Genomic DNA, 26,644 nt, shown 5'->3' with positions numbered 1-26,644 from the left:
AATTATGCTTGGTATATTTGCTGTCAGGATAAAAGCATATTTGTAAAATAATGGGTACAAAAAAGCACAGCAGAGTCTCTTGAGTACTTGTTTGACACTTTAAAGCTGCTTGTGATATGCTCATTTGGTAAAAGTCAGATAGGGTATTTGGGTGTGTTTGTGAATATTGCAGTATTTGATTGCATAACATTATTTTTCTGTCCCTACCTGGGAAATAGGGATATTAATTAAATGCTGTCTCTAACTACTGGGGATTTCGTGCACTGCCATTCACAATGAAACTGATTACTGGGATTCATGGGGTTCTTTAGCTGTTGGTAATAATGAATAGTAATTAGCAGCATAGTATTGCACAGAGTGCCAAGCGAGGATCAGGAGCATATGTTTGCACAGCAGCTAACACACATTTCTCACCCCTTTTCTAGATACTGGTGGATCAGATACTGCAATTACAGCAATGATGAAATGACTTTCTTCTCCATGCAGCAAATGAATGTGCAAGCAAAATCTTGATAAGTAAGCAGCTTTTTTTCTTTTTTTTTCCTGTTAAGCTATTTAATACTGGAAATGAGGGGGAGTTGTGAGAGGGGGGGACTGTGCCTGCTAAATGGCAACTCACTTGGCTTGTTTTCACAGTGATGAGACTTAATGAACTACAGGAAGAGATCATAATTTTGTTGGCAGCAGTATAAGGGCAAAGCTAAAAATCATCACATCAGATGAATATCTTTGGAGCAAAACATAAAAAACCATTAGGGATAGACATCTGGAACAGATGCAGGGAGATTACACTGATGTATCAGAATCTTAAATTTCTCTCAGAGGCATGCAATGAAGAGAAAAGCTTTGCTTTAGTCAAGAGACAGTAGACGTTTTTCTGACTGAACTACCAATTATTTTGCATCCGGACCTCCCTGGCATATCTTTTTGAAAGGTATTTGTAAAATGTCATGAAAGCAGTTTGTGCAGAAGGCCAGCTACATTACAAAGTCAAGTAAGGTCAGAGTTGTCAAAGGATAAAGAAATATAGATTGTATAATAATGCAGCAATGGTTCGTGAAGTGATTAATTTGTATTTTATTTTCCCCAAAGTGTCTTTACCTAAGTCTTATAAAATGCTCACTTTTTAAATACAGTTCAGTCTTGATTTTTCATGGAGTTTAACTTGGGAGTAACCAACCCATTCACAGAAGGTAATATATACAAGAGGTGAAATCTTGTCTCCCCTGAAGTCAAGGACAAAACTCCCATTAACTTCAATGGGGCCAGGACTTCATTTACTATGTTGCCCAGTAGACCAGTGTGGAACAAAACCACTTGCCTGAGGGATTTTTAATACGCAGCTGACTCAGTTGAACAAAAAATGTTTTACTTGTCTGATATTCAGATAAAATCATGATAGTACTGAACTTTCTTCTGCCAACTGCATTCTCTTAAGGTTATGAGTTAAGGGTATCTCTTAAGGTTATGTAGCATACACTCTGCTCTCAGTTGTGCTGGCTAAAAAGGGAGGAAATGAACACCCTTGAAAATCTTTGAAAAACAGTTAAGTGTAGTGAAAATCAGTTGGGAAAAGAGAAGCAGTTTTTTTTTTTTTTTTCTTCTCTTCCAGGTAGTTTTCTGTTAATGCAGGGAAAACAGACATTTAAACAATCTATTTTTTTTTCTTTATATTTCTTTTATGCAAGTTGAAATCAGAGGACCGGAAAAGACAGCAAAACAGCTGAAGGTGGGAATTCAAAGCTGGGAGTGGGACAGGAAAAATACATTTCTCCAGAATCTACTCTGCTATCCAGTTTTGCTCAGTATCATTTCTTGTAACATTTTCTTTTTGAGCTGTATTTATCCTTGTTAGTAGCAGGTCTAATTAGCATTGTGTTCCCTAAAACCTTCTCCAGCAACAAGCCATACTTACTGGGAAGTTTCCATGCTGCTCAGAGCAGCCAACAAAGCCTTCTTGACTGTGGCATGTGTTTCTACTTTAGAAGCTGAAAACTTAACCGATGGGTTTCCTTCACTCTGAAGGGACTGAACAACAGAGTGGTTTAGATACAGAGACCAGTGGGGTTGACCTTAGCATACTCTGAACTAAAACCAGGAGCATGCCCTGAGCTAACAGAGAGCTGCTTGTAGCAGTTTTACTGCAGTGTTTTGGAAGCAGAGTAACTAACGGTTAGAGCACTGTGCTTTGTGCTGAGCTAGTCTGTGTTTACATGCCCTCAAAACACGCAGAGGCTGCAAGCGTGCCCCAGGCTTTTCCCTATGATTCCAGGAAGGAATGAAGCCAAAATACTGGCTTACCATACCTGTGTTAGATCATCAAATGTGGGCAGTGGATGAATGGAACTGTCTGTCTCAACATCCAGAACAAGAGGACACAGTCTCAAGCTGCGCCAGGGGAGGTTTAGGCTGGAGGTGAGGAGAAAGTTCTTCACAGAGAGAGTGGTTGGCCATTGGAATAGCCTGCTCAGGGAGGTGGTGGAGTCACCATCCCTGGAGGTGTTCAAGAGGGGATTGGACGTGGCACTTGGTGCCATGGTTTAAATAGGCATGAGGTGTAGGGTGACAGGTTGGACTCGATGATCCTTGAGGTCTCTTCCAACCTTCTTGATTCTATTCTATTCTATTCTATTCTAACATGGGAGCTTTAAGGGTGAGGGAAGTCAGGTTTTGGCCATATAGTTCTCCTAGACTGCTAGAAGCCACCATGCCTCGTTCACTCAGGGGCCAAATCCTGTTCCTGTGTGTAGAACTTCCTGTTCATAATTTCCCTCCACAGATTTGTTATCCTGCTAAGGTCGTTGTGGTGGGTGGAAATGGCTCTCTGTGTTGACCATTGCATTCACTGTCTCAACTAGTCCTAATTCCCTTCTTTGTGTGACACCCAGATGATCAGAGGAACCAATTATCAGCCACTTCTCTTAGCCGGAGCGGTCAGAAGAGGGATTTTTACCAGGAGAAACGATTCTGATACAAGAATACAGAAGGTAAACTAAAATGCCTCCTTTGCTTGAATGTTCAGGCTTGCTTAATGGTTGTTTGCAGTAAATCAAGCTGTAGGTCTGCCTGCATAAGAAAATCCTTCTCTGCTTAAACTAATGATTGCTAGATTGTGCTGATACTGAATGCAAACACTGGAATGGGTTGCATAGAATGGCAAAATGGTTTGGATTGCAAGGGACCTTAAAGATGATCTAGTCCCAACCCATCTGCCATGGGCAGGGACGTCTCTCACTAGAGAGGGTTGCTGAAAGCCCCATCCAACCTGGCCATCAACACTTCCAGGGGTTGGACATACACAACTTCTCTGGGAAACCTTTTTTTTTCACTGTCTCACCACCTTGTCGGTGAAGATCTCTTCTTACATCTAATCTAAACCTACTGTCTTTCATTTTCAGTCTCTGGGGTAGCTTTGGAGGCCTATTTTATAAATCAAGGCTCTTTATAGTGTTTAATATATATTTCTACTACTAGCTAGTACTAGTCTAACTACACTGATTCTACAATGGGACTGCAACTCTTTGTAACTGAGCCCTTTTCTTTCAGCTCCCTCAGACATTTATCTGTCAGTAACTTGCATGCCTGAGCACCTTCTGCTAGGATTAAGTGGCTGCATATCTGAAAGGAAACAGCTTTTGGTGCTTGACTGGTGTGGTTTACCCTGGAAGAAAACAATCCACTATTCTGCAGCTAAAAGCTCATTAACTACAAAATTCCTGGGCTATTAGAGGCTATTACAAGAAAATTGCTACTCAAATACAATCATAGAATGGTTTGGATTGGAAGGGATTTTAAAGATTATTTAGTTTCAACTTCTCTGCCCTAGGCAGGGACACCTTTCACTAGACTAGGTTGCTCAAGGCACCATCCACCCTGACTTTGAATGCTTCCAGGGTTGGAGCCTCCACAACTTCTCTGAGCAACCTGTTCTACTGCCTCACCACCCCCACAGTGAAAATTTTCCTCCTTATGTGTAATCTAAATTCAGCTCCTTCCAGTTTGAAGCCAAACCTCATCCTGTCACTATGTGGCTTTGTAAAAAGTCCCTCTCCAGCTTTGAATACTGGAAAGCTGTTCTAGGGTCTCCTTGGAGCCTTCTCTTCTCCAGGCTGAACAACCCAAACTCTCACAGCCTGTCCTTCTTAGGCAAGTTGTTCCAGCACTCTCATAATCTTCATGGCCCTCCGGACCCCACTTTCATGTCCTTCTTGTGTTGGGGATCTAGAGCTGGACACAGTACTGGAGTGGAGGTTTTAAGAGAGTAGAGCAGAGGGGAAGAATCACCTTTAAGAATCACCTTCCTTGACTTGCTGGTGACACTTCTTTTGATGCAGCCCAGGATTTGGTTGATTTCTGGGCTGCAAGCACAACTTGTTGGCTCATTTGAGCTGCTGCTTCTCAACCAGCATCCCTCAGGTCCTTCTCTGCAGGACTGTTCTCTATCCGTTCTCTACCCAGCCTGTATTTGTGCTTGGGTTTGCCCTGACCCTGGTGCAGGATCTTGTACTTGGCTTTGTTGAACTTCATAAGGTTGGCACTGGTCCACCTCTAGAGCCTGTCCAGGTCCTTCTGGATAGCATCCCTTCCCCTTCAGTGTGTCGACCACACCATGCAGTTTGGTGACATTGTTAATCTCTCTAAGGGTGTGCTCGATCCCACTGTCCATGGTGCCAACAAACTTGCTAAACAGCACTGGTCCTGGTACCCACCCTGAGGAACACCACTCATCATTTCTCTCCACTTAGACACTGAACCATTGACCATCACTCTTTGAGAGTGACCATCAAGCCAATCCCTTATTCACCGACCAGTCCACCTATCAAATCTGTGCCTTTGCAATTTGGAGACCAGGATGTCATAGGGGACACGTGCAAGTCCAGGTAGAACACAGCAGTTGCTCTTCCCTTATTCATCAATGCTTTTACTCCATCATAGAAGGCCACCAAATTTTTCAGGCATATTTTGCCCTTTGGTGGAGCCATGTTGACTGCCACCAATCACCTCCTTGTTTTTCACGTCCCTTAGCAGAGTTTCCAGGAGGATCTGCTCCATGATTTTGCTGGGCATAAAGGTGAGATTGATTGGCCTATATTTCACTGAGTCTTCCTTTTTTCTCTTTTTGAAAATGGGGGTTATTTTCCCCCTTTTCCAGTCAGTGGGAACTTCACCAGATTGCCATGACTTTTCAAATAGGATGGAAAGTGGTTTGGCAATTTCATCCACTAGTCCCTCAGGACTCACAGATGGATCCTGTCAGGTCCCATGTGTTTTGACACGCTAGACATGTTTGACATTTTAGACATGTTTTGTGGCAGTTCCTTCCCCAATCCCATTAACCTTTTCATTAGAGGACTGACAGTACCTCCTCTGGAGTTTTATCTGTAAAAAGAGCCTTTGAACCTCCTGCCTTTTCAGTAGGATAGTCTGGAAACCTTCCTAGGATATGCCTGTGTGGAAAACAAAAGCAGAAAAGGAATTAAAATCCATCATTTTTCATCTGGTTGACAAAATACGTTAGGTGTGGGAGAAACATACCTTCCTCAACTTCTATGCAAGAACAAAGAGATGGATTGCTTCTTATGTCAGTGGCTTTTTGTCTGGTAAATTCATTAAAGCAGTTACCAATCTGTCTCTCTTGTCCAATGGCCTGTAAAGTACTGGAAGTTCTTAAGGAATTCCTTAGGACTGCACATCACTTCATAGCCAAGAGCCTTAGCTTAAAGTGCTAAGGTTTATAGCTCCGGTCTCCGCTTTCAATATCCAGCTTTTTTTTTTTTTAATTATTATTTAAATTAGGTTTTGATTTACAAAATCCAGGTTTAATTTCCACACGAGGGTCTCCACTCTCAAAATTTTCCAAGATACTTGCACAATTAAGTGGTGATGGAAGCTGATGAGGGGGCAATAAATGACCTAGTGGTAAATTTTCATGGATGGCATGGATAATAGAGGGTGCTTCCAGGCCCTTCAGAAAGAGATTAAAAGATATAAATAATAACTACAGGCCAGAGGCTGTTTAAATTGATAAGACTCTTTAACTTCTTTCACTTTTGGAGTATTATCAGTAAGATTTTTTTTGTTTGTTTGTTTCCTTGCTAATATCAGGAAAACGTTCAGTTCCAAAGAAAATTCTGACACTTCAGAAAAATCCTTGTGATACTTCCAAATAGAATGGTAATGTTTCCTCTAAATGAAATGAAATTTCCCTTGAGGAGAAAACAGCTCAGAAAGGTCAATGTGATTCATAAAGATGACTTTCATTTTTTTCTAAAACAACTGGTACCTTAAGGGAATTTCCTAGTCTACTGTTAAGCAGTAGACTCAGCTTTAACTGAGATCCTTGGAACAGAGCATCTGTTATGTTTCTATAGCACCATGTGTAGGGTTTGGATCCCTAGCTAGTATTAATGTAATACCAATTACGAAAGAATAAACAAACACTCATCTGTGATTGCCAAGCTCTGATGTGCATGCTCAACAATTACTGGTTCTATATGCAAGCAGATGCAAAACTTTGGTCATTGCATTCCCAGAAACCAGTCTGTATGAACAAAGAGGTGTCATTGTTAGTGGGTTTGGGTTTTATTTAAATATTTTTATTCTTAAATCTGGTGTGAATGGGATTTTAGCCTCAAAGTGCTGCATCATCTAGTTTATTTAATGTTAGATCATGTTTCATTATTTTTTTTTGTTTTTACAAACAGCCAGAAAATAGCCCAATTTATATGTTAAATGCAGTCTTGTTTAAAATGCTGCTACAAGCCTGGCTTACGGTAACAAATCTCTCAGAGTCTGATATTCAGGCTGTTTTTACTTCAGTTGTGCCAGCTGGGAGGAAGGAAAGGCAATATGCACTGTGGGTGAAGAATCAGTTTGGAGTAAACTGCCTGCTGAATCTGGTACCAGTGCCAGCTTTCAATATTTATAAGTCTTACATCTGGTATTTGTATTAGCTTTCTCACTTTAAAATAATTTCCAGCTCTTGGAGATGGAAATATTTACCCTTTGGGTGTGTGTAGATGAATGCTGTAAAAATTCTGTCAAATTCAGAAATCTGAAGTGGGTTCCAGTTTGTTTATGATCTGTATTTTCGGTGTGAGTCTTTTGCTCACAGCTGGTGCAGCTGTTTAGAATGCCATGGCTGATAGCCATTTGTAGCAGCTACAGCAAGTGCATATGGTGACAAATAACTTGAGGTGAGAAGGCAGTGCTAATCTTCTCATGAAAGTGGAAGGAAAGTGTCAGCTATTTACTAACCAACCAGCTGCCCAAGGACTGCACCTTTGGTTGAGGGCACTGCAGAATGTAAGTTCCCATGGCCATCAGTGACCCTGAGAACAGACAGCTACCACACATTTCAGTTGTGCTAATTCTTCAGGGGCATCTGTTTTTTTTCTTTCTGGACTTCATCCTTTCCTGTGTACTGTTATTTAGCATATCAATTGCTGACTAATGGTCAGGGAGCAGTATTCCTAAGTCTCATTTCCCTAACTGACCTCTTTCTCTTCTAGGTTTAAATAACTACAACTTCAATCTTGTAGTGTCTGGAAAGCATGCACATGCATGACCCTTATAGACAAATTCCTCTCTTTATGAAACCCTTTGAGTTCAGAGGTTAAACCAGGGATTCATTTGGCCTGTAAATCCACACAGAAAAATGCTGTCATTGATCTTGCTGGTCAAAAGTCCATTTTAAATGTAATGAATCTTAATTTTCCTTCTCCATTCACTTTTTGGCAGCATTCTACCAGAGCCATAACAATGGGTTGCCTCATGCATTTCTCATAAGATGCTAATTTGGATGTAACTGAACCTAACCTATTTTGTATAAGCTTGTTTTACAGTTGTTGATAATGTGATGAAACATGAGGAGAAAATGACCAGCTAGCACACATTCTACGATCAGCCAAGAATATTTTTTAACTCTATCAGATAAGCTACTCAATATCTGTTTCTCAAGAGGGTCCCACCAGGCATGTCTCACACTGAACAGTGAACAGCTCTTGAATTAGGAGGGTCTACCAAACACATAGAATGATTTTGAGCTTGCCTTACAGTAAGAATTGTTCAAATAATTTTAAACTGCTCTTGCCTTTTGGAACTTCCTAGAAACAATGAAGTATTCATTATTAGACCCAGTTCTAAGACAATAATACTGAGAGATAGTCCAGATGATGTAAGAACTTGCTCCAAATGTGAGCCTAGCATGCTGGTTTGCTTTGCTGGAAACATAGAGGAGCTTTTTATGGTGGAAATCTTTGATTCCGCTTAAAGACACAACCATGCTGTAAACCAAGAATTACAAAAGGTGGAGCTGCAGAGGTTCCCCTAGTCAGCAGCTAGCCTGAAAACTAAAATGAGGAGTACACAGATACACCTGCACCTGCATTGTTCATTGACTTCAAAAGATGAGTTGCAGCTACAGTCACTGTTACAGCTTTAGCCCATTGGAGATCACTGACTGTGAATTTCAGACTGTTTTTTATTTAGATTGCACTCTTGGTTGGGTGAAAAAAAGGAAACCACTTTGTCTACATTTCCTCTAATCTGCCCAGCATTTGTTTTCAGTATTCATAGTACTTTGGCATTTTTTCTTTGCATGTTAGTTACTATAAGTAGCTGACAGATTATCCACACAATTCACACACCCTGGTGTTTTCCCTGCATGCCACTGAGAAGCGAGAGATATGCAAAAAGTAAACTGGTAGTCAGGGAAGTCTGAAAGTCTTGATGCATGTTAATGGGGAGAGGACAATGCAAAGAGCTTAAACTCTTGATAAGAAACATGTTGGAGTGCATAATATATTGGAAAGACATGGTACATGTCAGAAACACCTGGTTCCGAAGCAAGTCAAAACTCAGTGAATCTGTTACTTATTATTATCCTGATGTTTGCAGACAATCCAAACAGTTGTGGTTGTTTCCAGCATCACATAAAATGTGCAAACACCAGAACTGGAAGAAGCAACTCCTATTTTCAACACTATTGCTTCAGTGGGAGTGCTAGTAACGTGTTATGAACTACAAGCAAAAGCAGAAGTGAATTCCATTGGATTTCATATAGAGGATGCAGTTCTAGTAAAATTGTTTGCCCAAAAGAATAAATGGAATTTGTAAAAAGTATGGATGCTTTGTAGAGCTGGACTCAGTGGCTGCACAGAAGCAAATAAGGTGAGATGGAGGAGTAGGTCCAGGAAGAAGTTTCTACCTTGTGAGGCAAGCTTCAGCAGCAGCCTAGGGATGCCCTTGCAGCTTAAGGACCCCAAAGCCTGCTGCTTCCTACTCTGCGGGCAAGGAGCTGAGCATGGCTTTTGTGGAAGACCTGCTTCCTGTTGTGTATTCACAGGGCACCAAACAAAAACTTGTGTTTGGGAGCTTTGCTTGCATTGCTGCAAATCAAACTGATGTGTGCCAGAGTTCACAGTTGGTAAAACGTCTTCCTTTTGGGTCAGAGCCACTGCTTTAACAGAACTACTAAACGTTTCTGTGCTGCAGAGGACATTGCTGAAGAAGGGACCTTTAGAAACTATGACATGTGAGAAATCCATTACTTTTCTGGGAAGAAGTGAAATCCTGTTAAGGGGAGCAGAGTATGTTTAGAAAACAGCTTTACAGAAAAGCCATCTAACCGGAATGAACGTGGGTCCTAAATCTGAATCAAACCAGCTCAACCGGAAGAGGTAAGGGGATGAACAAAGATGGAGGAGTGAAAAGAGATGATCTTCCACTCCTAGTTCAAAAAGGATCTGGTGAGATTTTTCAGCTGTTCTCAAGTAACTTTCTGTTCTTTAGTTCACTGTTACTGTTCTCCTGCTTTCCAGACCTACTCCTCTTAGAATAACTTAGATCTGTCAAGTGTAATTGAAAGAGAATAGTCTTTTACTGTCTGCAGTGCAAGCCCTTCTGTCTCCCATCCTGTAGCATGAAGTTCTGGCTTTCTTGGGTTCCATTTTTGTTTTAGTGCACAACCCGTGTAAATGTCCAAGTTTTAACTAGGTACGAATGGTTCTTGAGCATATCCAAATCGCCACCAGATTTGGTATGAGTCAGTGTGATTGGCAGTCTCTGCTCAGCCCTGAATGCTATGACACCTTAATTCCAACCTCTAAAATCTATTCCTTTTCTGGGAGATGACCCTACACATTGCTTGTGTTATCTGCTGCTTCCTCTCCTCCTTGTTTCAGGAACATCAGTGTTTTAAATTTCTTTAAAAAGTGTTTTCTCTCTATTCCATGTTGCTCAGGGATGGTTATAGTTAAGGATAAATATGGCTGTTGATTTATGAGAATGCACCACTGATTTAAACATTTTTGCCAGTAATAGACTCAACAAGTTACTACCTACTCTGTTCTCTGGCATGATTTTACATGTGTTATTCTTTCTTCTTGGCCATGGCTTCTCTAGCTAATTGCATAAAAGGCCTTGTCAAGAAAAATAAAAAATTGTTCTTTGGAGGAAAAAGTGCATTTAACTCTTTTCAAGGTAAGAAAGGATGTGGGCTGTGTGCAGAAGAAAAGGCATGAATAATGACTGTACAGTCTAGGCAGGGGGACAGCAGAGTGTTCTGTGCAGAAAAGGAACAAAAGCAAAGGGTGAGTGGGACCCTTTAAAGAAATAAATACCTCATTGTTTTGTAATTCTTGCTTATTTCTGTAATCTCACTTCAGGTTCTCTCAAACTACTTAAATAGCAATGCTGGTTTATTTTAGGTGCCTTTGCTGCAGCATTTTCTTTCCTTTTCTGTGTGCTTTCACTGCCTCTTTGAAAATCACTTCCAGAAAAAATAACCCATGCAAATAGAGAATTACTATTAAGCAAGATTAATTTCCACATGCTTCTTATCTTTAATGGGTTTGGACACAGACATATTACAACTTATGTTTTATCTCAGGTCCTGATCCTCCAAGTGTTTGCTTGTATGTGTGATTGTTATGCATGGAAGTAATTCAGAGGAGTGACTTGCAGGGAGAAGTGTTTGGAGGATTGGAAACTTTTTATTGTTCTGGATAAATATGGAGCTTAAAAAATTTAAGATCAAGTGTTGTGAGGCCAACAATGTGCAAGAAGAAACATTCCCATGGAGGAATGAGTGCGAAAGATTTGTGGGGAAAGGTGATATCCTTTCTTATAGTCCCTACCATAATTAGAAACAATAGACAGTCTTTTGGGTACCCAGTGTCTGCCTTAGATCTGAAATGGTAGAAGCAAGCTTCAAAGCCAAATAATAGTTGGGAACAGTTGGAGGGGACAGACCTGAATGTGGTAATTCTCTCTGATAGCTTTATTACATGTAATATTATTGGCCAGGAAAGGTAGAACTTTGGCTGACCCAGTGCAGTCATTCTTAAGCTGCTTGAGTTCTTACAGCAAAATAACTTTATCACAAAGCAGAACAGACTATTTTACCTTTTCACAAATCCTCCTGGCCTTTTAACAAGAGAAGTAGGTAATTAGTGTACTGGAAGAAAGAGAATCTCTGTTCCCCTTCAGACAGAACTTGGGCATGAGCTTTCTCTGCCAGGACACCTGGTTATCTTGTTTCCCACTGTAAACCATAGAGAAAATGGAGGGAAAAGGATTTTTTTGGCCTATTGTACCAAAAGTCTGCCAAATTATTCCTGGTTTAAAATGGCAAGAGATTTTTCTCCTTGAAATGAAGGAGAGAAATAGAAAGGTAGCACTGCAAATTTCTGCCTTTTTTGAATGAAAACAAAAGGCAATATGGACATGAATAGTGCAAAGGAGAACCAAAAAGATTTATCTCACAGTTTCAATATTACCTTAGTTTTTTTTTCATAAAAAGGAAAAATGAGAACAAAAATTTGGCAGTATCAACACTCACAATATGTTCTGGTGCTCTGACTTGCATGTCCCTCCCTACCCTAAAAAAAATACTGCCAAAAGTGTTCTCAGAACTCAAATCTGAATTAACTCAGGATTGTGAGAAATTGCATCCTGACCTATGTAACTGAACTCCTTTTCAAGAGCTAGTAACATTCAACCCATACTGAAAGCTTAGATAAACCTCAAGAAGAAGAGCATTAAATTTACCCTCTATGGCACAGAAATGGATCTATGATTAATGTGACTGGAAAGCAGATTCCCATATGGTTATTTAGGGAGCTTTTGACTTGACTCCTGCAATGCAGAATAGTCTTGAGCAGAGCTGCTGGTAAGCTTGATGCAAGGCTCTCTGCATTAGCAGTGGAACTATTATCCTACTTGGACTCAGAGGCACCTGGATGTCCCATCCCTGTCCTTGGAGGCCTGAGTTTTAGCTACAGAACAGATACTGACATCCAGCACCACACCCGTGGTTTTGTTTCCTAGGTCTACAATTCTAGTGGCAAGCCTGTTGGCTTTGCTCATCATCCCATGTTTACTGGAGCTGTGAAGCAGGCTATCTTCCTCGAGGGACTGACTCAAAAGGTGAAGGGCTGCTCCCCCTCTTTCACAGTCGGACTGTCCACAGGCTTATTTCCAGTGTCAGCTTCCTGTTGACTGTCTACAGCCTTGCAAGGAATGCGATCCTGTCAACCCGGCTGTAAGGAGGCTGGCTTGAGCCTTCCTGCAGAGGAAGAACTCCCCTGAGGGCCCAGCACCACGGCTGGGGGACTTGGCTGATGGAGTAATGAGTACTTTGGAGAGCGTAACTCTTGTAAAACTCTCCTCTGTTTAGATTTTCTTATCTTTCTGTTCTCCTTAGAGCAAGGTCAAAATACAGAAGCTGGCTCATAGAACCGCCAGGTCAAATTCCCCTTGCGTTTACTGAATTCCTTACCTTTGGTCAGCTTATCCTGCCTTCACAGAATGCACAATTCTGACTCAAATTGGCAATATTTCCTGTGCTTAGCATTCAACTTAGGAGACTGAAACAATTATGGCCAGTTTTAAGCAAGATTACTTTAACTCAGACTAGAAGCTTTGCAAGAAAGAGCTTTCCTGCAGAGTCAGCCAGAGGGAATCAATAGTATTTTATTAACACAATATGAATTCTGTAAAGAAGAAAATAAAGCATGTGATTTTTGTAGCAGGGCCAGCCAAGAGAAATAACTTGCCCTCCAACATCACAAGTTGCTTTGGGATTTGGAATGAAATGAATATAGAAAGCATTTTGTCTTATAGAATTTGTTTATGAGAAATTCAGTCAATCTCTTTTGCTTCTTAGAAGTCAAGGTGTCAGCGAAGGAAAATGCATCTCTGTAGATAGGGAAGAAGGCTGAAAACTGGGTATGGCTTTTTTTTTTTTTTTTTTGCCATGGCCCATCACTTTCACCTGAAGATAACACTTTGTGCAGGGTTGAGGAAAGGGTGCCCACCTGGAGAAGTGCCACTTGCACCCAAGATCTGCATCAGCTCTCCTAGAACTTTTCCCTCGTCCTTGTTCTGATAAGGTTTTGCATACGCTGTATTTCTTCTGCCACCACCTGACTGTGAAAGGTACTTGAAGTATTTCAGGGGTATTGGTGGTATTAGCTGATTAAAGACTCTCTGAAATGACTGCACTCTCCCTAAACCTCATGCTCATCTGCTGGATGGATAGTTGTGTGCATGCATAATAAATTTAACACGCTTGGGGCATGTCAAACTCTCTGCATGCACTATGCAGAATATGCACCCTTTTGTATCTGCCTGGAAAGTTGTGGACTAACAGCCTGAAAATTAACAGAAAAGCTCTGTGTTCTGATCTACCCTGATACAATACTGGAACTGATATGGCATGCAAGTATAATACATAGCTTTTTGTGTCAATGGTTGAGACAACCCAGCCTACCTGATGCAAAGCAGGTAAAACAATGTGGATTTTACCTGATTTGTAACTGCTTGCATCATTTCACAGTGTGATGAAGATGGGTAAATCTGAGATGCTATCAAAGGTGGCATCAGGCATGTTTCAGGAACAAGATCTCTAAGCCTGCCTGATATCTTACAGTATCAATATAAAAGTACAGTCCAGTCTGTGATAACTCTAACATCCCTGGATTAAAATCATCTGAATGTGCATAGTGTCCTCTTCAACTGCTCTATCATGGCTGTCTCATTCATGGATCACTGTGCTTCTGACCTGCTGCCTGTCCATGATTTGACTTTAAGCGTTTGTAAAGGACAATGTGTAATAAGCATCTGCCAGGCATCACATTACTGCTTAGGAGAGAGTGGCTTGCTACTTCATTTAAGATGGATACCACAGTGCTGTTCTAATGGCACTCCTTGTAGCTAAGACTCTGGTTCCTTGAGAAGCACTTGTGATGGCACGAAAAAAAGCTTTAGCAGGGACCAAGGAGCTGAAAATGGCACATAACATGTTCCTAAGTTTTAAAGGCAGCAACCAAATAAGCTGCTTTCCTTCACTGCTGCTAACATTCTTGTCTACTTCAGGAGATCCGGTTCTCTGTGGTTTGCATGAGTGTTTAAATGAACTATTTAATGATAAATCTGAGGCAATTTCATGCATATGAAAGCAGTCACAGTGCTTGATTTTCCAATGTTCATCCCAACTGGCTTGTGTAGCCTTATTTGAATAAATCACAATCAGGTGTACACAGTGTAAAACCAGGAAAAAGCCTGAGACTGATATCAAAGAATGTTGCAGAGAATCTGCATGTAAAATTAGAGATATTTACAGACACCTGGTTAATGCTAATAACCAAATAGCTCAGTAGGAAGAAAAATAATTTAGAATCTCCGGTTTGGCAACTTAATGTGTTAGAAAAGACAAGGAGAAACATTCCAGGTGAGCTAGTGGCAGGCTGGTATTAAGAGCATTCATTTATCAACAGTGTTAACTGAAAACCCAGTCATCTCTGCAATCCAAGAGACACATTGTGATGCCTTGAGATGCCAAGTTTGTCAACCCTCACCTTTCAGTTTTGTGAAAGAGAAACTGGAGTGCTCTATTTCTGTATCTGTTTGGTGCATCTCTGGTATATGATCTACAGTTTCCTTAAAGCAGATCAAAATGTGGATGATCTTAGAAGAATGATAAAGAATCAAATTCCTATTATAGGACTCTGGCATTGCCTCTCTAAATAACAGAATTCTTCTGTATGTGCTACTCACAGTGGGATGTTCTCAATTACAAGCAAAAAAAAAAATAGTTTATTGAAATTACTGTTCATTTACATGATGGCTTTATGTGCTTTTTAAGCATCTCTCTGCTTCATGGAACCAGTGCTGGCGAGAGCTACTGGCAAGGTGGCAGAAGAGGTGGACGCCTGGCTGGAGACCCAGGGACAGGCACGGAGATGGCCTCTGGGAGCTGGACCTGTAGCCCATTCTTGTCAGGAACGAAGTGCTCCAGCAGTGGTTATTTCCTTCTGCCAAAGCAGTGTAGCAAGTAAGGTGGTGTGGGAAGTGCTGTTTGTGGGTTGAGACTCGTAGGGCAGGTTTACTCACTTACTAAATCTTAAGGCTCTTTTGTACTTTCTTTTTTTTTTTCGATACCGGAGACCTTAATGTATTGCTTCACAGGCCTACACAGAAGATCAGTTGTCTGGAATGGCCTTATTATAGGATAGGAGAGCTCCCCCGGGCAAAGAATGTAAAGATTAGGTTTGGACAGGAATGAAATACAGGCACATACGTGGGAGAGGCTACAATCATCTGCTCCCACCTTCACTCCCACCGGTTCCCAGGCCTCCTGCAATTGCAAACCTTGCAATAAATAAAGAATAAACTCATGCATTATACATGATTTCCCAGAAGAGGATGAAGGTGAAACAATATTTTGGGCATAGCATTACCCCCTCTGCAGCAGCTAGGAGAGCTGAGCCAGTGATGGGAAGCACATGTATGCAATACGAAAGATGGCAAAGCTCCGGCACTGGAATTTTACTCCCTTGGAGCAATTGTATTTTGACTTGGAATACTTTGAGGACTCCTGCAGCTACACAGACTGCAGCCTTTAATTTATGCTTTAAACCAGTATCTTCAAAATTGCTTGCTGGATTAGACGTTTTCCAGAAGAATCTGCATGAAAGAGTCAGTCTCTCTGTGTGATGGGGAATGCAAAATGGGAGTAAACTTCCTTTCCAAGCTACCACAGGATTACTGAGCCAGTAAGATGCTCTAAGTGGGGAGTGTTTGAACAGATTTTAGTTAAGGGCAATGGTATTGCATCAGTATCTCAATAAACACAGAACCAGTTCTATGCTATACAAATAACACTGCATTTGGTATAGGGTATTACTGAATGGAACTCCAAGTAGAGCTTCAGGAGAACTAGCAACCTGCCTTATGCACTGTTAAATATCTCTCATTCAGCCTAGGATGGTAGCTCTTAATACTGTTTTTGCATAAATCCTAAGGATGCCTGACAGCAGACAAAACATAACTAGTTTGTGTTGCTAATAGCTGGGTGTGTTTAAAGTAAATTAGTATAAATAATTAGGCTTTTTGTTGTATCTGCAGAGGACTGAAACACAGCGTGACTCAAAAGCTCTGGATTCCAATCTGGATAATAAAACCAATCTGCTTGATGGAGTCTGACTAATCTCTCCTGTGCGGAAATTCTGAGTAAAATTGAAACACATTGACTCTGGAAGGAATGGATGAGACTACGGTTTCAGGCAAGTTCATGTTCTACCCACAGAAATACTCTTTTCAAACTTTTTCAGTATTGTGATACAATCCAAGTATAGGATTTGTGGACCTACTTTACCACTAATTTTGTATTGGGAAGAGTTTGTCTAGGTGCTTACCAAACCAGGCAGCATGCTACCTACCTAACAAAGGGGTAGTCTGGTGCTCTCAAGAGAAACAATCTGCTCAAAGATATGCCTTGCATTATGTGCCCTTGACATGCTTGCTAACCCTGGCATTGCAGTCAATATACTGTTGTCATCTGGGCCCTGTACTAGCTAGTCTGTGATGAGGATTTAGAGGCTGATGGAATCACCTGCTTGTGCTTCCTGAGTTGTCCTTCCCTCTCAATTGCCCATCAGTTCTGCCTAACCCTACTGGAATTTATATTATGCCCCAAGTAGAATGGCATAAGATCATTCTGCTTAAATGCCTCTGGATGTTTTATTAACCAGCTAAGAATCTCCTTTCACTGAAGTTGTGCTCTCAACCTTTGTGGGACCTTCTGGCAGCTGAGTTTGACTCTAATTGTGTATTTGATGTTTGACCCAAAAAGAGATGAACTGTTTTGTCTAAGCTACAGGCAAGGGAAGGCAGGGGGAAATGAGACCGGAGGGGAAGTGTTCTCAGTTTGGTAGATGTTCCACCAGCTTTCAGTGTAAGCCTGGATTTTGTATGCTAGATGATGCAAGTCTTCTGGGGTGTTGAATTCACTTGAAATTCAGCACTGAAGTAACTTGTCAACAGTTTGTTATTTATTGACATGTTGGCGTAGTGAATCCACAGTGCCCTGCGTGGATCAGCCTTATATCCCCTTCAAGATACTCTGCTGCTATGGTTCCCAGCATATGTAAACTCTGAAAATCCTACTGCCACTGAAAATGGTGAAACAATTGTATTTCAGAATTAAATACATCCGTCTTCTCTTGTGTGAAGCAAAGGCTGTCATTCCACCACACTCCTGGTCATAACTTGTATGCCTTCCTCCTCTCCATAGTCAAATATGACTTCCTGACAATCAGGTCTTTTTCAATATATCCACCTGAGCTTGCTTCCTGGCATGCACATTTGAGGATTTCTTTTTGTCTTTGCCTTGGACACTTAATATTTTCTATCAGTCTTTAGTTCTAACTGTCCTTATTTTTCAAATTGGTAACTTAAAGAAATTTTTTTTTCTTTTCCTAGGTATGTGCCTCTTTCATCCCTCCTCTTCTGATTCTGCCTCTCCAGCTCCTCATGACTGTTTCTGCTACCCATTTACTCTGCTTGTGTCAGTCTGTGCCACATTTCTTTTTCCTACTTGCCTCCTTTCTTCTTCTACACAGCTAAGGCTGAAATTGTCTTTTCTACCACCTCTGCTTGCTGCTCCAAAGGGATTGTTCTGCGGAGCAAGGGCTGTAGCTTAGGAGCCACTACTCTATGCTTCATGTTCATTTTTATCCTCCTCACTTCTAAGCTTTTCCTTAGTCTTTCTCTTCCCGGAATATCCCTCAAACACCTCTCCTCTTCCAGCCACTGGCTCTTCAGTACCTCTCTGTCCTCCTACCAGGCACCAGTGGGACTCTGTTTCTTTTTTTTCTCTGCCTGTTTCTTGTTCCTGTATCCCAGCAGATCTTCATTCACTTTGCTGGAAATGGGCAAGTGGGAAAATTGGTTCTGCTACCTGCTCTGTATTAACTTGTTGGAGAAGGTATTTTGCTATTGTAGTGGAGTGAAAAAACTAACTTGCTCTTCCCCTTGGGATCATTCCATTCTTCCTTTCTCATTGATTAGAGCTATGCTGTGCTGGTCAAACCAAGAACAGGTCAGATGGTACAGAAGGTCCCTCTGGGCCAAGCATAATAGGTATCTAGCTGGATGACTGCAAGAGAAACCAGGTCTGAGGTGAAAAGCAGGCCCCAGTTATCAGTGTTGAACACCCTATTTGTCTGTTTCTGCTTTGAGAAATCCTGTCTGCTGCATTAGGACTCTGCTTAGAGGAAGGAATAAAGTGCAGTGTAGATGAACTGCAACCCAACATCAATTGTAGGGGGCATGCCATTCCAGCACATTCCAGTAAAAGCTCATTTCAGTCTTTAAAATATGTCAAGCTGTATTATAATAAGCTCTTGGCAAGTGTGAGCCCTTGAATGTAGCTCATGTTTGTGTCTGTGGAAGTATCTATGACAACAAATAAATCTAATATTTGGGAAATGCCCTTGAGAATATCAGTGGGGTGTTTGTTGCATTATGTTGGTAACTCTAAGCATTTTCAGACTAAGCATTACTACAGATGGGTACAAGTACTCTAGGAAATGAACTAATTAATTACAACATTTTTTTTCTTTCTTGTTTGCAAATGGGAACAACTTAGAGTAATGCTATTTACTTGAGCTGATTCCAGCCTTTTAGACATATAAAGGAGTGAGTATTTTAGGGAGATTTAATGCTAAGCAGGAGGCTTAGACTCAAGGTCAGTGGACTGTGGGTTGTCTCTGGGTCCCTTTCAGCTATTTGAAGAAGGTAGAAAAGAGAATCTAAACCAAATTTCAGCATGGTTTCTGCAGTGCTACCAAGGACAATTTAGGAAGCAAATGGAGACAGGAATTCTCATCTTATGGAATAGTGCTCAGGGTGTGCATGTCTGTAAGAAAAGGGCTGGAAGTGACTAGTGGGATAAGACGCAGAAACTTATCCTTGTACTAATACATTGGGTTTGGTTCTCTAATTTCTTCATTCTGAGCTGCAGCTGTACCGCCAAATATATATGCTGAGGCTTATTGCTTTGACCTCATTTGTATCTGTTTTACTCCTCTATTTCATACTGTGCTCTTAGGAATAAGGTGCCCTGCTTGTATGTGGAGAACTACACCTGTGACTGTCTCCACACCATACTTGCTGGAACTGAACCTGTTACGGGGAGGCTATGGATTCTTATAAACTATCTGGAAAAGTGATGCACCGAAAATGGGACTCAGAATGCTCACTCATTGGCAACATTGTGGGGGAAGGTTGTTTCCTCTCATCTATTGGTGCCCTGTCTGGGGTTTCATGTCTCTCTCAAGCATCTGATCTGCTCTTGCATGCTAATCTCTGACGATTAAACTTATTTTGCTTCTCATCTTGTGTGAACAGCTGTGCAGTCTGCAGTGCACTGGGCAGGAACTGAGAGCACCAAAACAGCTGTACTCCTTTTCCACTTCTGATTTTAGCACTTCCCAATCTCACTGCCTGACACTATTCAGTACAAAGCTCTGTTTCTCAGATGATTATAATTTGTTAAACCATTGGGACTATTGACCATTTTGGATGAATAGTTTAGATGCTGAGCATTCAATTTACAATATATAGGTCTGAAAATATTGGCTCAAATGATTCCAGCTTTTCTAAAGAAGACTATTTAAAGACCTAATACTGCTTATGCTGCATAAATGAAAATGTCTAATGGGACTCATCCTTTTGCTTCCAAGATTTAGGAGTTTCACCTTGCCCTTTAGCAAAGAAGTGTATTTGCTGTCTCTAAAAAATCCTACCTCCCTAGGCTGAACTAGTAGGCTCTGCACAATTTAGCCTCTGGTCTACAGTCACCAGAGTTTCTAAGAGCTTCACAGTTTAAACTGTGGAGACAGAAACTGGGACTGAAATGGGATGGGGGAAAGATTAAGTCTTTCTGGGCAACGCAATTTAGAAGCAACCAGTTTGAGGAGAAAAGTGGAGAAGGAGAGACTGGTCTGAAGAAGAACCATGCTCATTCTGGCTTTGCTAATGTGTGACTGCTCAGATCTGAATGAGCTTTTAATGTTGCTAATGCATAATTTATATGCAAGCATGGGAAGAGGTGTGCAATACAAATCATGCCTGATGAAGAGATGGATATGTGCTTACAGATGCTTGAAGTTCTGAGCATTCCTGCAAAATGCTGAGGAAAAGCTCTATCACAGACAGAAAGCCTCCGATTGAACTTTTGGGCAGAAAAAAACCCAAAGTGCCACAGTACTGAAATAGTTTTCTTTGACCTTGCACAGCTGGTAAACTGTTTGAGGGGCAAGAGTATGTGCTTCCATATGTGTGACACCCTTGAAAAAGCCCTGATATTGATAAGCTTGCTCAGGAACAACAGTGTCTCATTCTGTGAATCCCCCTGGAAGTTGATGGGAGTCTGCCTAGAACAAGGACTTTGCTCTGTTAAATACTGTCAGGATTTGACCCTATTTTCAGTAATGAAGTCAGTAAGCAAACTGTCAAGGGTAAAGAGAGATCACTCAGGGCAGATCACTAATGACTTTATGATTTAAGATATCCGAATAACTATCTGGAAGTAGTGTTTGGAAGGCTTATATGCAGCATTGGTGTACTCAATGATTAAATCAAGAGGTTCGTGAAGATGAATTGTTATGTTGAAAACCCCTTGGGAAGCTTGATTTGCACCTGCAATATTTTAAGAGGCTTCTTTTTGTTCCTTAATTATTCCAAACTTTTAGTAGTTCAGTGAGTGAAATGGAGGATCAGCAGCAGGGCATGTTTTTAATCACTGTAGAGGTGGCAATCATAAATCGAAGTGTCAATTCAAGGAGCCTTACAAAACTGGAAAGGCAACATATCTCAGTTTGTGGTGATTTAGAAAGCAGAGCTAGTGATGTTATCAATGCCTCTCTGGAGGCGTGACACCAGGGTTCAGCTGGTCTTACTGTTTCAGATACCTGCCACAAAGATTTATCAGTGTTTCACCAAGTATGAGAAATATATGAATGCGGGGGCTTCCGGCTGATCCCCCCCAAAAGCCATCAAGCTGCCTCTATTAATGTCAGCACACTCGTAAATATTTTGTGTGCACTGAAGTAGGCAACTTCTGCCACTGCACAGAAGCTTCCAGAGGTGTCCCTTGCCTCCTGTAAATCCACAGACACCCAATAAAGTAGATTAACCGCAGGTGGACTTAATAACAGTTGTCCCTCCTTTGGAATTAGAGGGGCTCACACTTTTTAAGAGAGAGCAACGTGGTGTTCCCATAAGCAAGAAAGAAGGGCTGAAGGTTTGGTTGGTTGTTGTTGGTTCATTTTTAAATGGCTGCCAAAGCTAGATAGTTGATTATAGGAAAACAGGTTGCAGAACTGTGGGCTCCACTGTCTCCTGTCATACACAAACAATCCTCTTGTTTATGATAACTTATTTTCCCTCTGTTCAAAGAAACCCAGTGGGCTATTTGCTCTGGTACTCCTCTGGTAAACCAGTGATGCATTTGCATTCCATTCCCTTGCTCCCTCCAGCCCTAAAGATGTCTGCCAAAATTAGTCACTAGATAACTGCTCAGTGGAAGCTGTTAAGAACGTGTTAGGAAATGCTTGAACATTACCCATTAATGTTTACAGCTCCTAATTACGTTAATTAATCAGTCTTAGAGGTTGACTCACCCAGGAGCCCAAAGGCAGGATTTTAGTTCCCACAGATGTACTTTAGCTCAGCAGCATGGCTGCTTGCAGCAAGTAGCTCAGCATGGTCTAGATGCCAGAATATTTATTCAGGATCCTGGACAGGATTTGCTGCCAGAGCTATGTACTGTCACAGCTCTGTTCTTGTTGGAGTTTGAAGCTAGCTTTGATTGTGTACATGAGGTACAGTCAAACATCTGGGAGTAGGCTGAAACATGTTCAGGAAGACTGACATTAAATGTAAGCTGTTCCTGCAGAATGGCCTTTTGGCATGGGAGAAAGGCATTCAGAGAGCACTTTGTACCAGCACTAATTGTTATGATAGAGAGATTGCTGCCTTTGTAAAATCTGAAGCTGTTAACTCTGCCAGAAAACAGAGGTGAAATGATGGATAGAGAAAATGGACATTGTCTCTTCTATTAATGCTTTTGTGGTTTTGCAGGAAGACAAAGGATTTAGGCAGAGGAGGATACCCAAGACTGTGCCATCTTCTTTCACGGTTTCATTTCCACAATTCAGAGCTTGTCTTCAGTCTCCTGAGGAAAATAAGATGATTCAGAGAGGAAACACAACCCAGACTGCCTGCAGAATGGTTCAGAAGGAGCTTCTCCTTGTTTTGTGCTGTTCCCTAAGGAATTCAGTTTGTGTAGGCTTTCAGTGCTCAAAGCACATGAGGGTAGGTGAAGATACATTCAACTCCAGTGAACAGGAAAGCACAGGAGAAAATGGTAGTGCAGTTAAAGACCTTTTTCTCATTTAGTTCGGCTCATTCTCATCTGCTGGAATCAGCAGACAACCACTTACTCATCCTCATTTGCAGGATATCCTGATTTGTCCATTGACCTCACAACTGCTTCTGGCTGGTAATTTTTCCTCCTATGTGGAATGTCACATACAAGTGGCTTGTGAGCGTGTGACAGTCCGTTATGATGACAGGGAAAACAAGTAATGATGATATGGATTTAGGTGAAAGAGAACAATTCCTCATCTACCTATAAAGGGCTTCTGTGAGCAGCAACTCCTGTATGTGCTTGAATATAAAGCACCAGACATCAGAAAGGCATTTTTGGGTAGGCTTCTGCAGGAGAAATACCCTCTCAGGAATGGTAGAGAAGGTGGCAATTAATTTTCCAGAGAACAAGGCACTGTATGGAAGGGGGCTGGTGACATCTCTGTGTTCCACGGATTTCTAGACTGAATCTCGATCTTTAAGAGAACTGTCTGCCATAGTGATTCATTGCTCTAAACCTGGTTATTAAGCAATTTTCCTATCAGCTGTTTTGTGAACTGTTGCCATATTGTGTAGAGACCACAATCCATGCGTCTTGGTTACTTGGAAATCATTTCTGGCAGGCTGCAGGCACATATGATGAGCCAGACGGGATTGAAAAAACAGCACAGGTCTGGATAGACTTAAAGCAACATTTCCTCCGAACAAGAGCTGAGGTGGAACGGGGAGGGGGTGCCACTGCTTGGCACTGCTGAGGTGTCATCTGTCTCTGTCCTGTTGGCAAGACTTCAGTTGCTGATGGATTGCCTGGCAGCTTTCACGCACGTTAGCATTAAGTTCATAAAAAGCAGTGTGTACAGAGTGTGAAATGTGATACAGGCAGTGCCTGACACAAATGAATACTTTCCCTATGCTGCAGAGTTTCAATGCAAAACCTCTCTCTCCATTCATCTTCCTCCTGCCTTCTCCTTCCCCACCCCCTGCTACCTAGGGAGCTCTGTGAACAGGCATATTGGCAGTAAACTCAACTCAACAAAATAATCTTGTGAAAAAGGGAAATATAACACAATAACTTCCTATTTCTTTCTCCTTTCCTCTGCATCAAAGCCTGGGCTGGCTGTCAGGAATGTTCCAAATGAATAAATAAAATGCAGGAACCCCCTGCTTCAGAAGGAGTCTCATTCTCTCACCATGAAGCTTGGCCAATTCTCTTTCTGACAGTACTCAAGACAGCAGGCAGAGCAAGAAGATCATTCAAAGCTAATCAGTAAAGTGTAAACCTATTATGAAAGCACATTTACCCCTCGCCTCCTCCTTTTGAGAAAACCAATCCCCAAATCTGTGGGAATAACACATAACGTACATAAAAGTTGCTATTACTTAGATCCCCTGTTATTAGGTCAGCAATGCCACTGATGAAATGCTCCCTAGAGCGCTGAGCAGCGGCATATAAATCCTCCAAGAAATCCACAGCATAATTTGTTACAGCTAGAGGGCATAAGACACATTACAGCAGAGCCTGTGTATTAGGCTCTCCCCTGTGATTCTTGAGGCTATCTCTTGTAATAAAACCCTCATCTTGATTTCTTATCCTTTGTATTGATTTCTGTCAGAGAAGACTTCTCTTACACAAAGATCTTGCTATAGTTTCCTGTATAATAAGGGGATTCTTCTGCCTTCTTCTCAACACTTTTTAAAAACGTATTTTGCTATTTATTTTAGGGATGACTCAAGGAAGAGTTGTAATTTGGGAACTGTTGGTATGTGCACCGGGTAAAAAGCAGAGATGGAGATGATGATGATGACTGATTTTGCATATGCAGTGCAAAACCCTAAATGTGAAATTAGAGAGAAATGGTTTTGTTCTGGAATAGTACAGGAAATTGAAACTAAACCTCCAGCTATGCAATTGCTATATCTTAATATGAAAATCTGTTATTAATGTAATGGATGGAATCTGTGGGAGTCAAGTGATTAAAATCCAGACTCAGATGTATATAATGGTAGCCGCTGTTAACTTTGGAACATTTGTACTCCTGCTCTACGAGTCATATAGCTATCTTGGAAAAAAGGGAGGCCTGTAGGTATACTGCATGATGCTTTCATTAAAAAAACATGAGAAAAAAATTATCTTTACTTTCTAGCATGGTGCATAGGGACAAGGCCAGACAGACACCTAGAAAGCTTTATGTGAACAATTTGCAAGCTAAATGAGAACAACCTCATGGAAGCCAATAGAGATAAAAAGAACAATGGATGGTGAGGCAGTGGAATGTACAGTGTTACACCAAAAATATTTTGTCTTCTCTGTAGTGGGTTTATAATAAGCAACTGCAATGTTTTCATTTAATCGGTTCCTTTCAGTTTTGCTTTATTTTGCTTTTTTTAGAACCTATCTTCATAAGAAGCTGCCTTGGGTCTTGAATTGACCGAAGCAAGGTAAGTGCCTTTGTGCAAAGAAAGTGGTAAATATTTATAGCAGTTCTTACAAGTGGAGAAATTTAATATGCACTTATTGCTTTTGTAATCTAATAGCAGCTGTGCTGAAAAACAATACCTGCTAACTGTATTTCCTATCACATCTTTTTGCAATTGAAGGATAAAAGATGGAAGTTTGGGTTTATTTTCTTTAGAATATGCAGCAAAACTTATTCAAAAGAATCTTTGTTCCCCTTTAGTTATCTGTTTATTTAATAGACTATGGAAAAAGGTAAACTCTGTCAAAAAGCCTGGTTAAAGAATAATTTATAAGCTACATTTAGCTGTTGATCTCGTAGGCTGGCTTAGTGGAGAGCCAAAATATATCCTGGCAGGTAATAATTAATGTAAACCTTGACACTTCAGATCTGGCCACCGTTCAGAAGGCTAGGCAGGAGCAGGACACAACTCCTGCTAGTTCTGCAGTGTCTTGGGCAAGAACCATATGGAAAGCTTGGCTCTTCACGACACACATGCTTCCCATGTGTAGAAATTTGTTGGTAGTTGTTTTCTTTTTAACCTATTTTGGATGTAAGTGAAATATGTGTGTGAGGAAAACTATTTTGGTCACTTAAATAGAGGCCTCCTGTGAAGAGTAGATGGCAGGCAGCTCACTCTGACTCTTCCCAGTCTCATAAATCACTTGCATCACTCGGCCAGATTAAAATGAAATAAAATATTGGGTGACCTCCAGCCTTTGATGAAGCTGATGGCATCTCTCCCACTGGTTTCACTGTGGGCAGAATTTTATCTACCACACCACTAAATCACCAGAATATTTTTTTTATCAATGAAACATGCCTTATTGATTTTTAGAGATAATGATGGACAGTTAATTTAGAAGAAGAGAATAGCAGAGAGTATGATCAAACACGCACTGCTCTACCTGCACCAAGTCTGTAACTGCAACTCTGCCATCAGAAATGACCCTACCCCCAGGCGCACCATGTAACCGCACATGCAGCATCTCTTTTACTGTGCTCTGATTTAGCTTAAAACCACTTTTTGGCTAGTAATTTTTAATATCAGATTGTTTCCGATGGATGGGTTGAGAAGCATCTCACTCTGGTTGTTCTACAATGTTGAAGGGAAGTTGTTTTCTCAGTCTGCCCCAGCTGCAGCAGAGGGACACGTCTGACTAAAAGCATGTGTGTAAGCAGTGGTGTCAATGATTAACTCTGTGTGTGGGTGTATCTTGGACCCATTTAATACAATCACTTGCTCAGGAAGAGCATACCTATAGAGCTATCCAAGATCAGTTAATGTGTTGCTTATATTCAAACATCTGCTTTAATCTTTGTTCATTTTCAAAGCAAGATGAGCTTCAAGACTACTGAACCTGACTAGGCCAGACCAGATAACTTAAAGGTTAGCTAAAGAACTCCTTATAACTTGCTTAATCACGTATTTATATGCTGGGATACTGACTATGTCTGCCCATAGCCTT

At 41.1% G+C, this 26,644-nt stretch overlaps 1 protein-coding gene across 1 annotated transcript in view; it reads right to left on the bottom strand.

The window, feature by feature from the left end:
- IQCA1 (IQ motif containing with AAA domain 1) overlaps positions 1-26,644 on the bottom strand; it is a 115,351-nt gene that overhangs the window by 55,445 nt on the left and 33,262 nt on the right. The window contains exon 7 of the mRNA XM_054380925.1: positions 5,363-5,447. Within this exon, the coding sequence (XP_054236900.1) occupies positions 5,363-5,447 (85 nt within the window). The remainder of the gene's footprint in view (positions 1-5,362; positions 5,448-26,644) is intronic.

The sequence above is a fragment of the Indicator indicator genome, chromosome 5 (genome assembly GCF_027791375.1).
Source record: "Indicator indicator isolate 239-I01 chromosome 5, UM_Iind_1.1, whole genome shotgun sequence".
Classification (NCBI taxonomy): Eukaryota; Metazoa; Chordata; class Aves; order Piciformes; family Indicatoridae; genus Indicator; species Indicator indicator.
The sequence above is the reverse complement of the archived record's forward strand: the minus strand, read 5'-3'. Positions and strand labels throughout refer to the sequence as shown.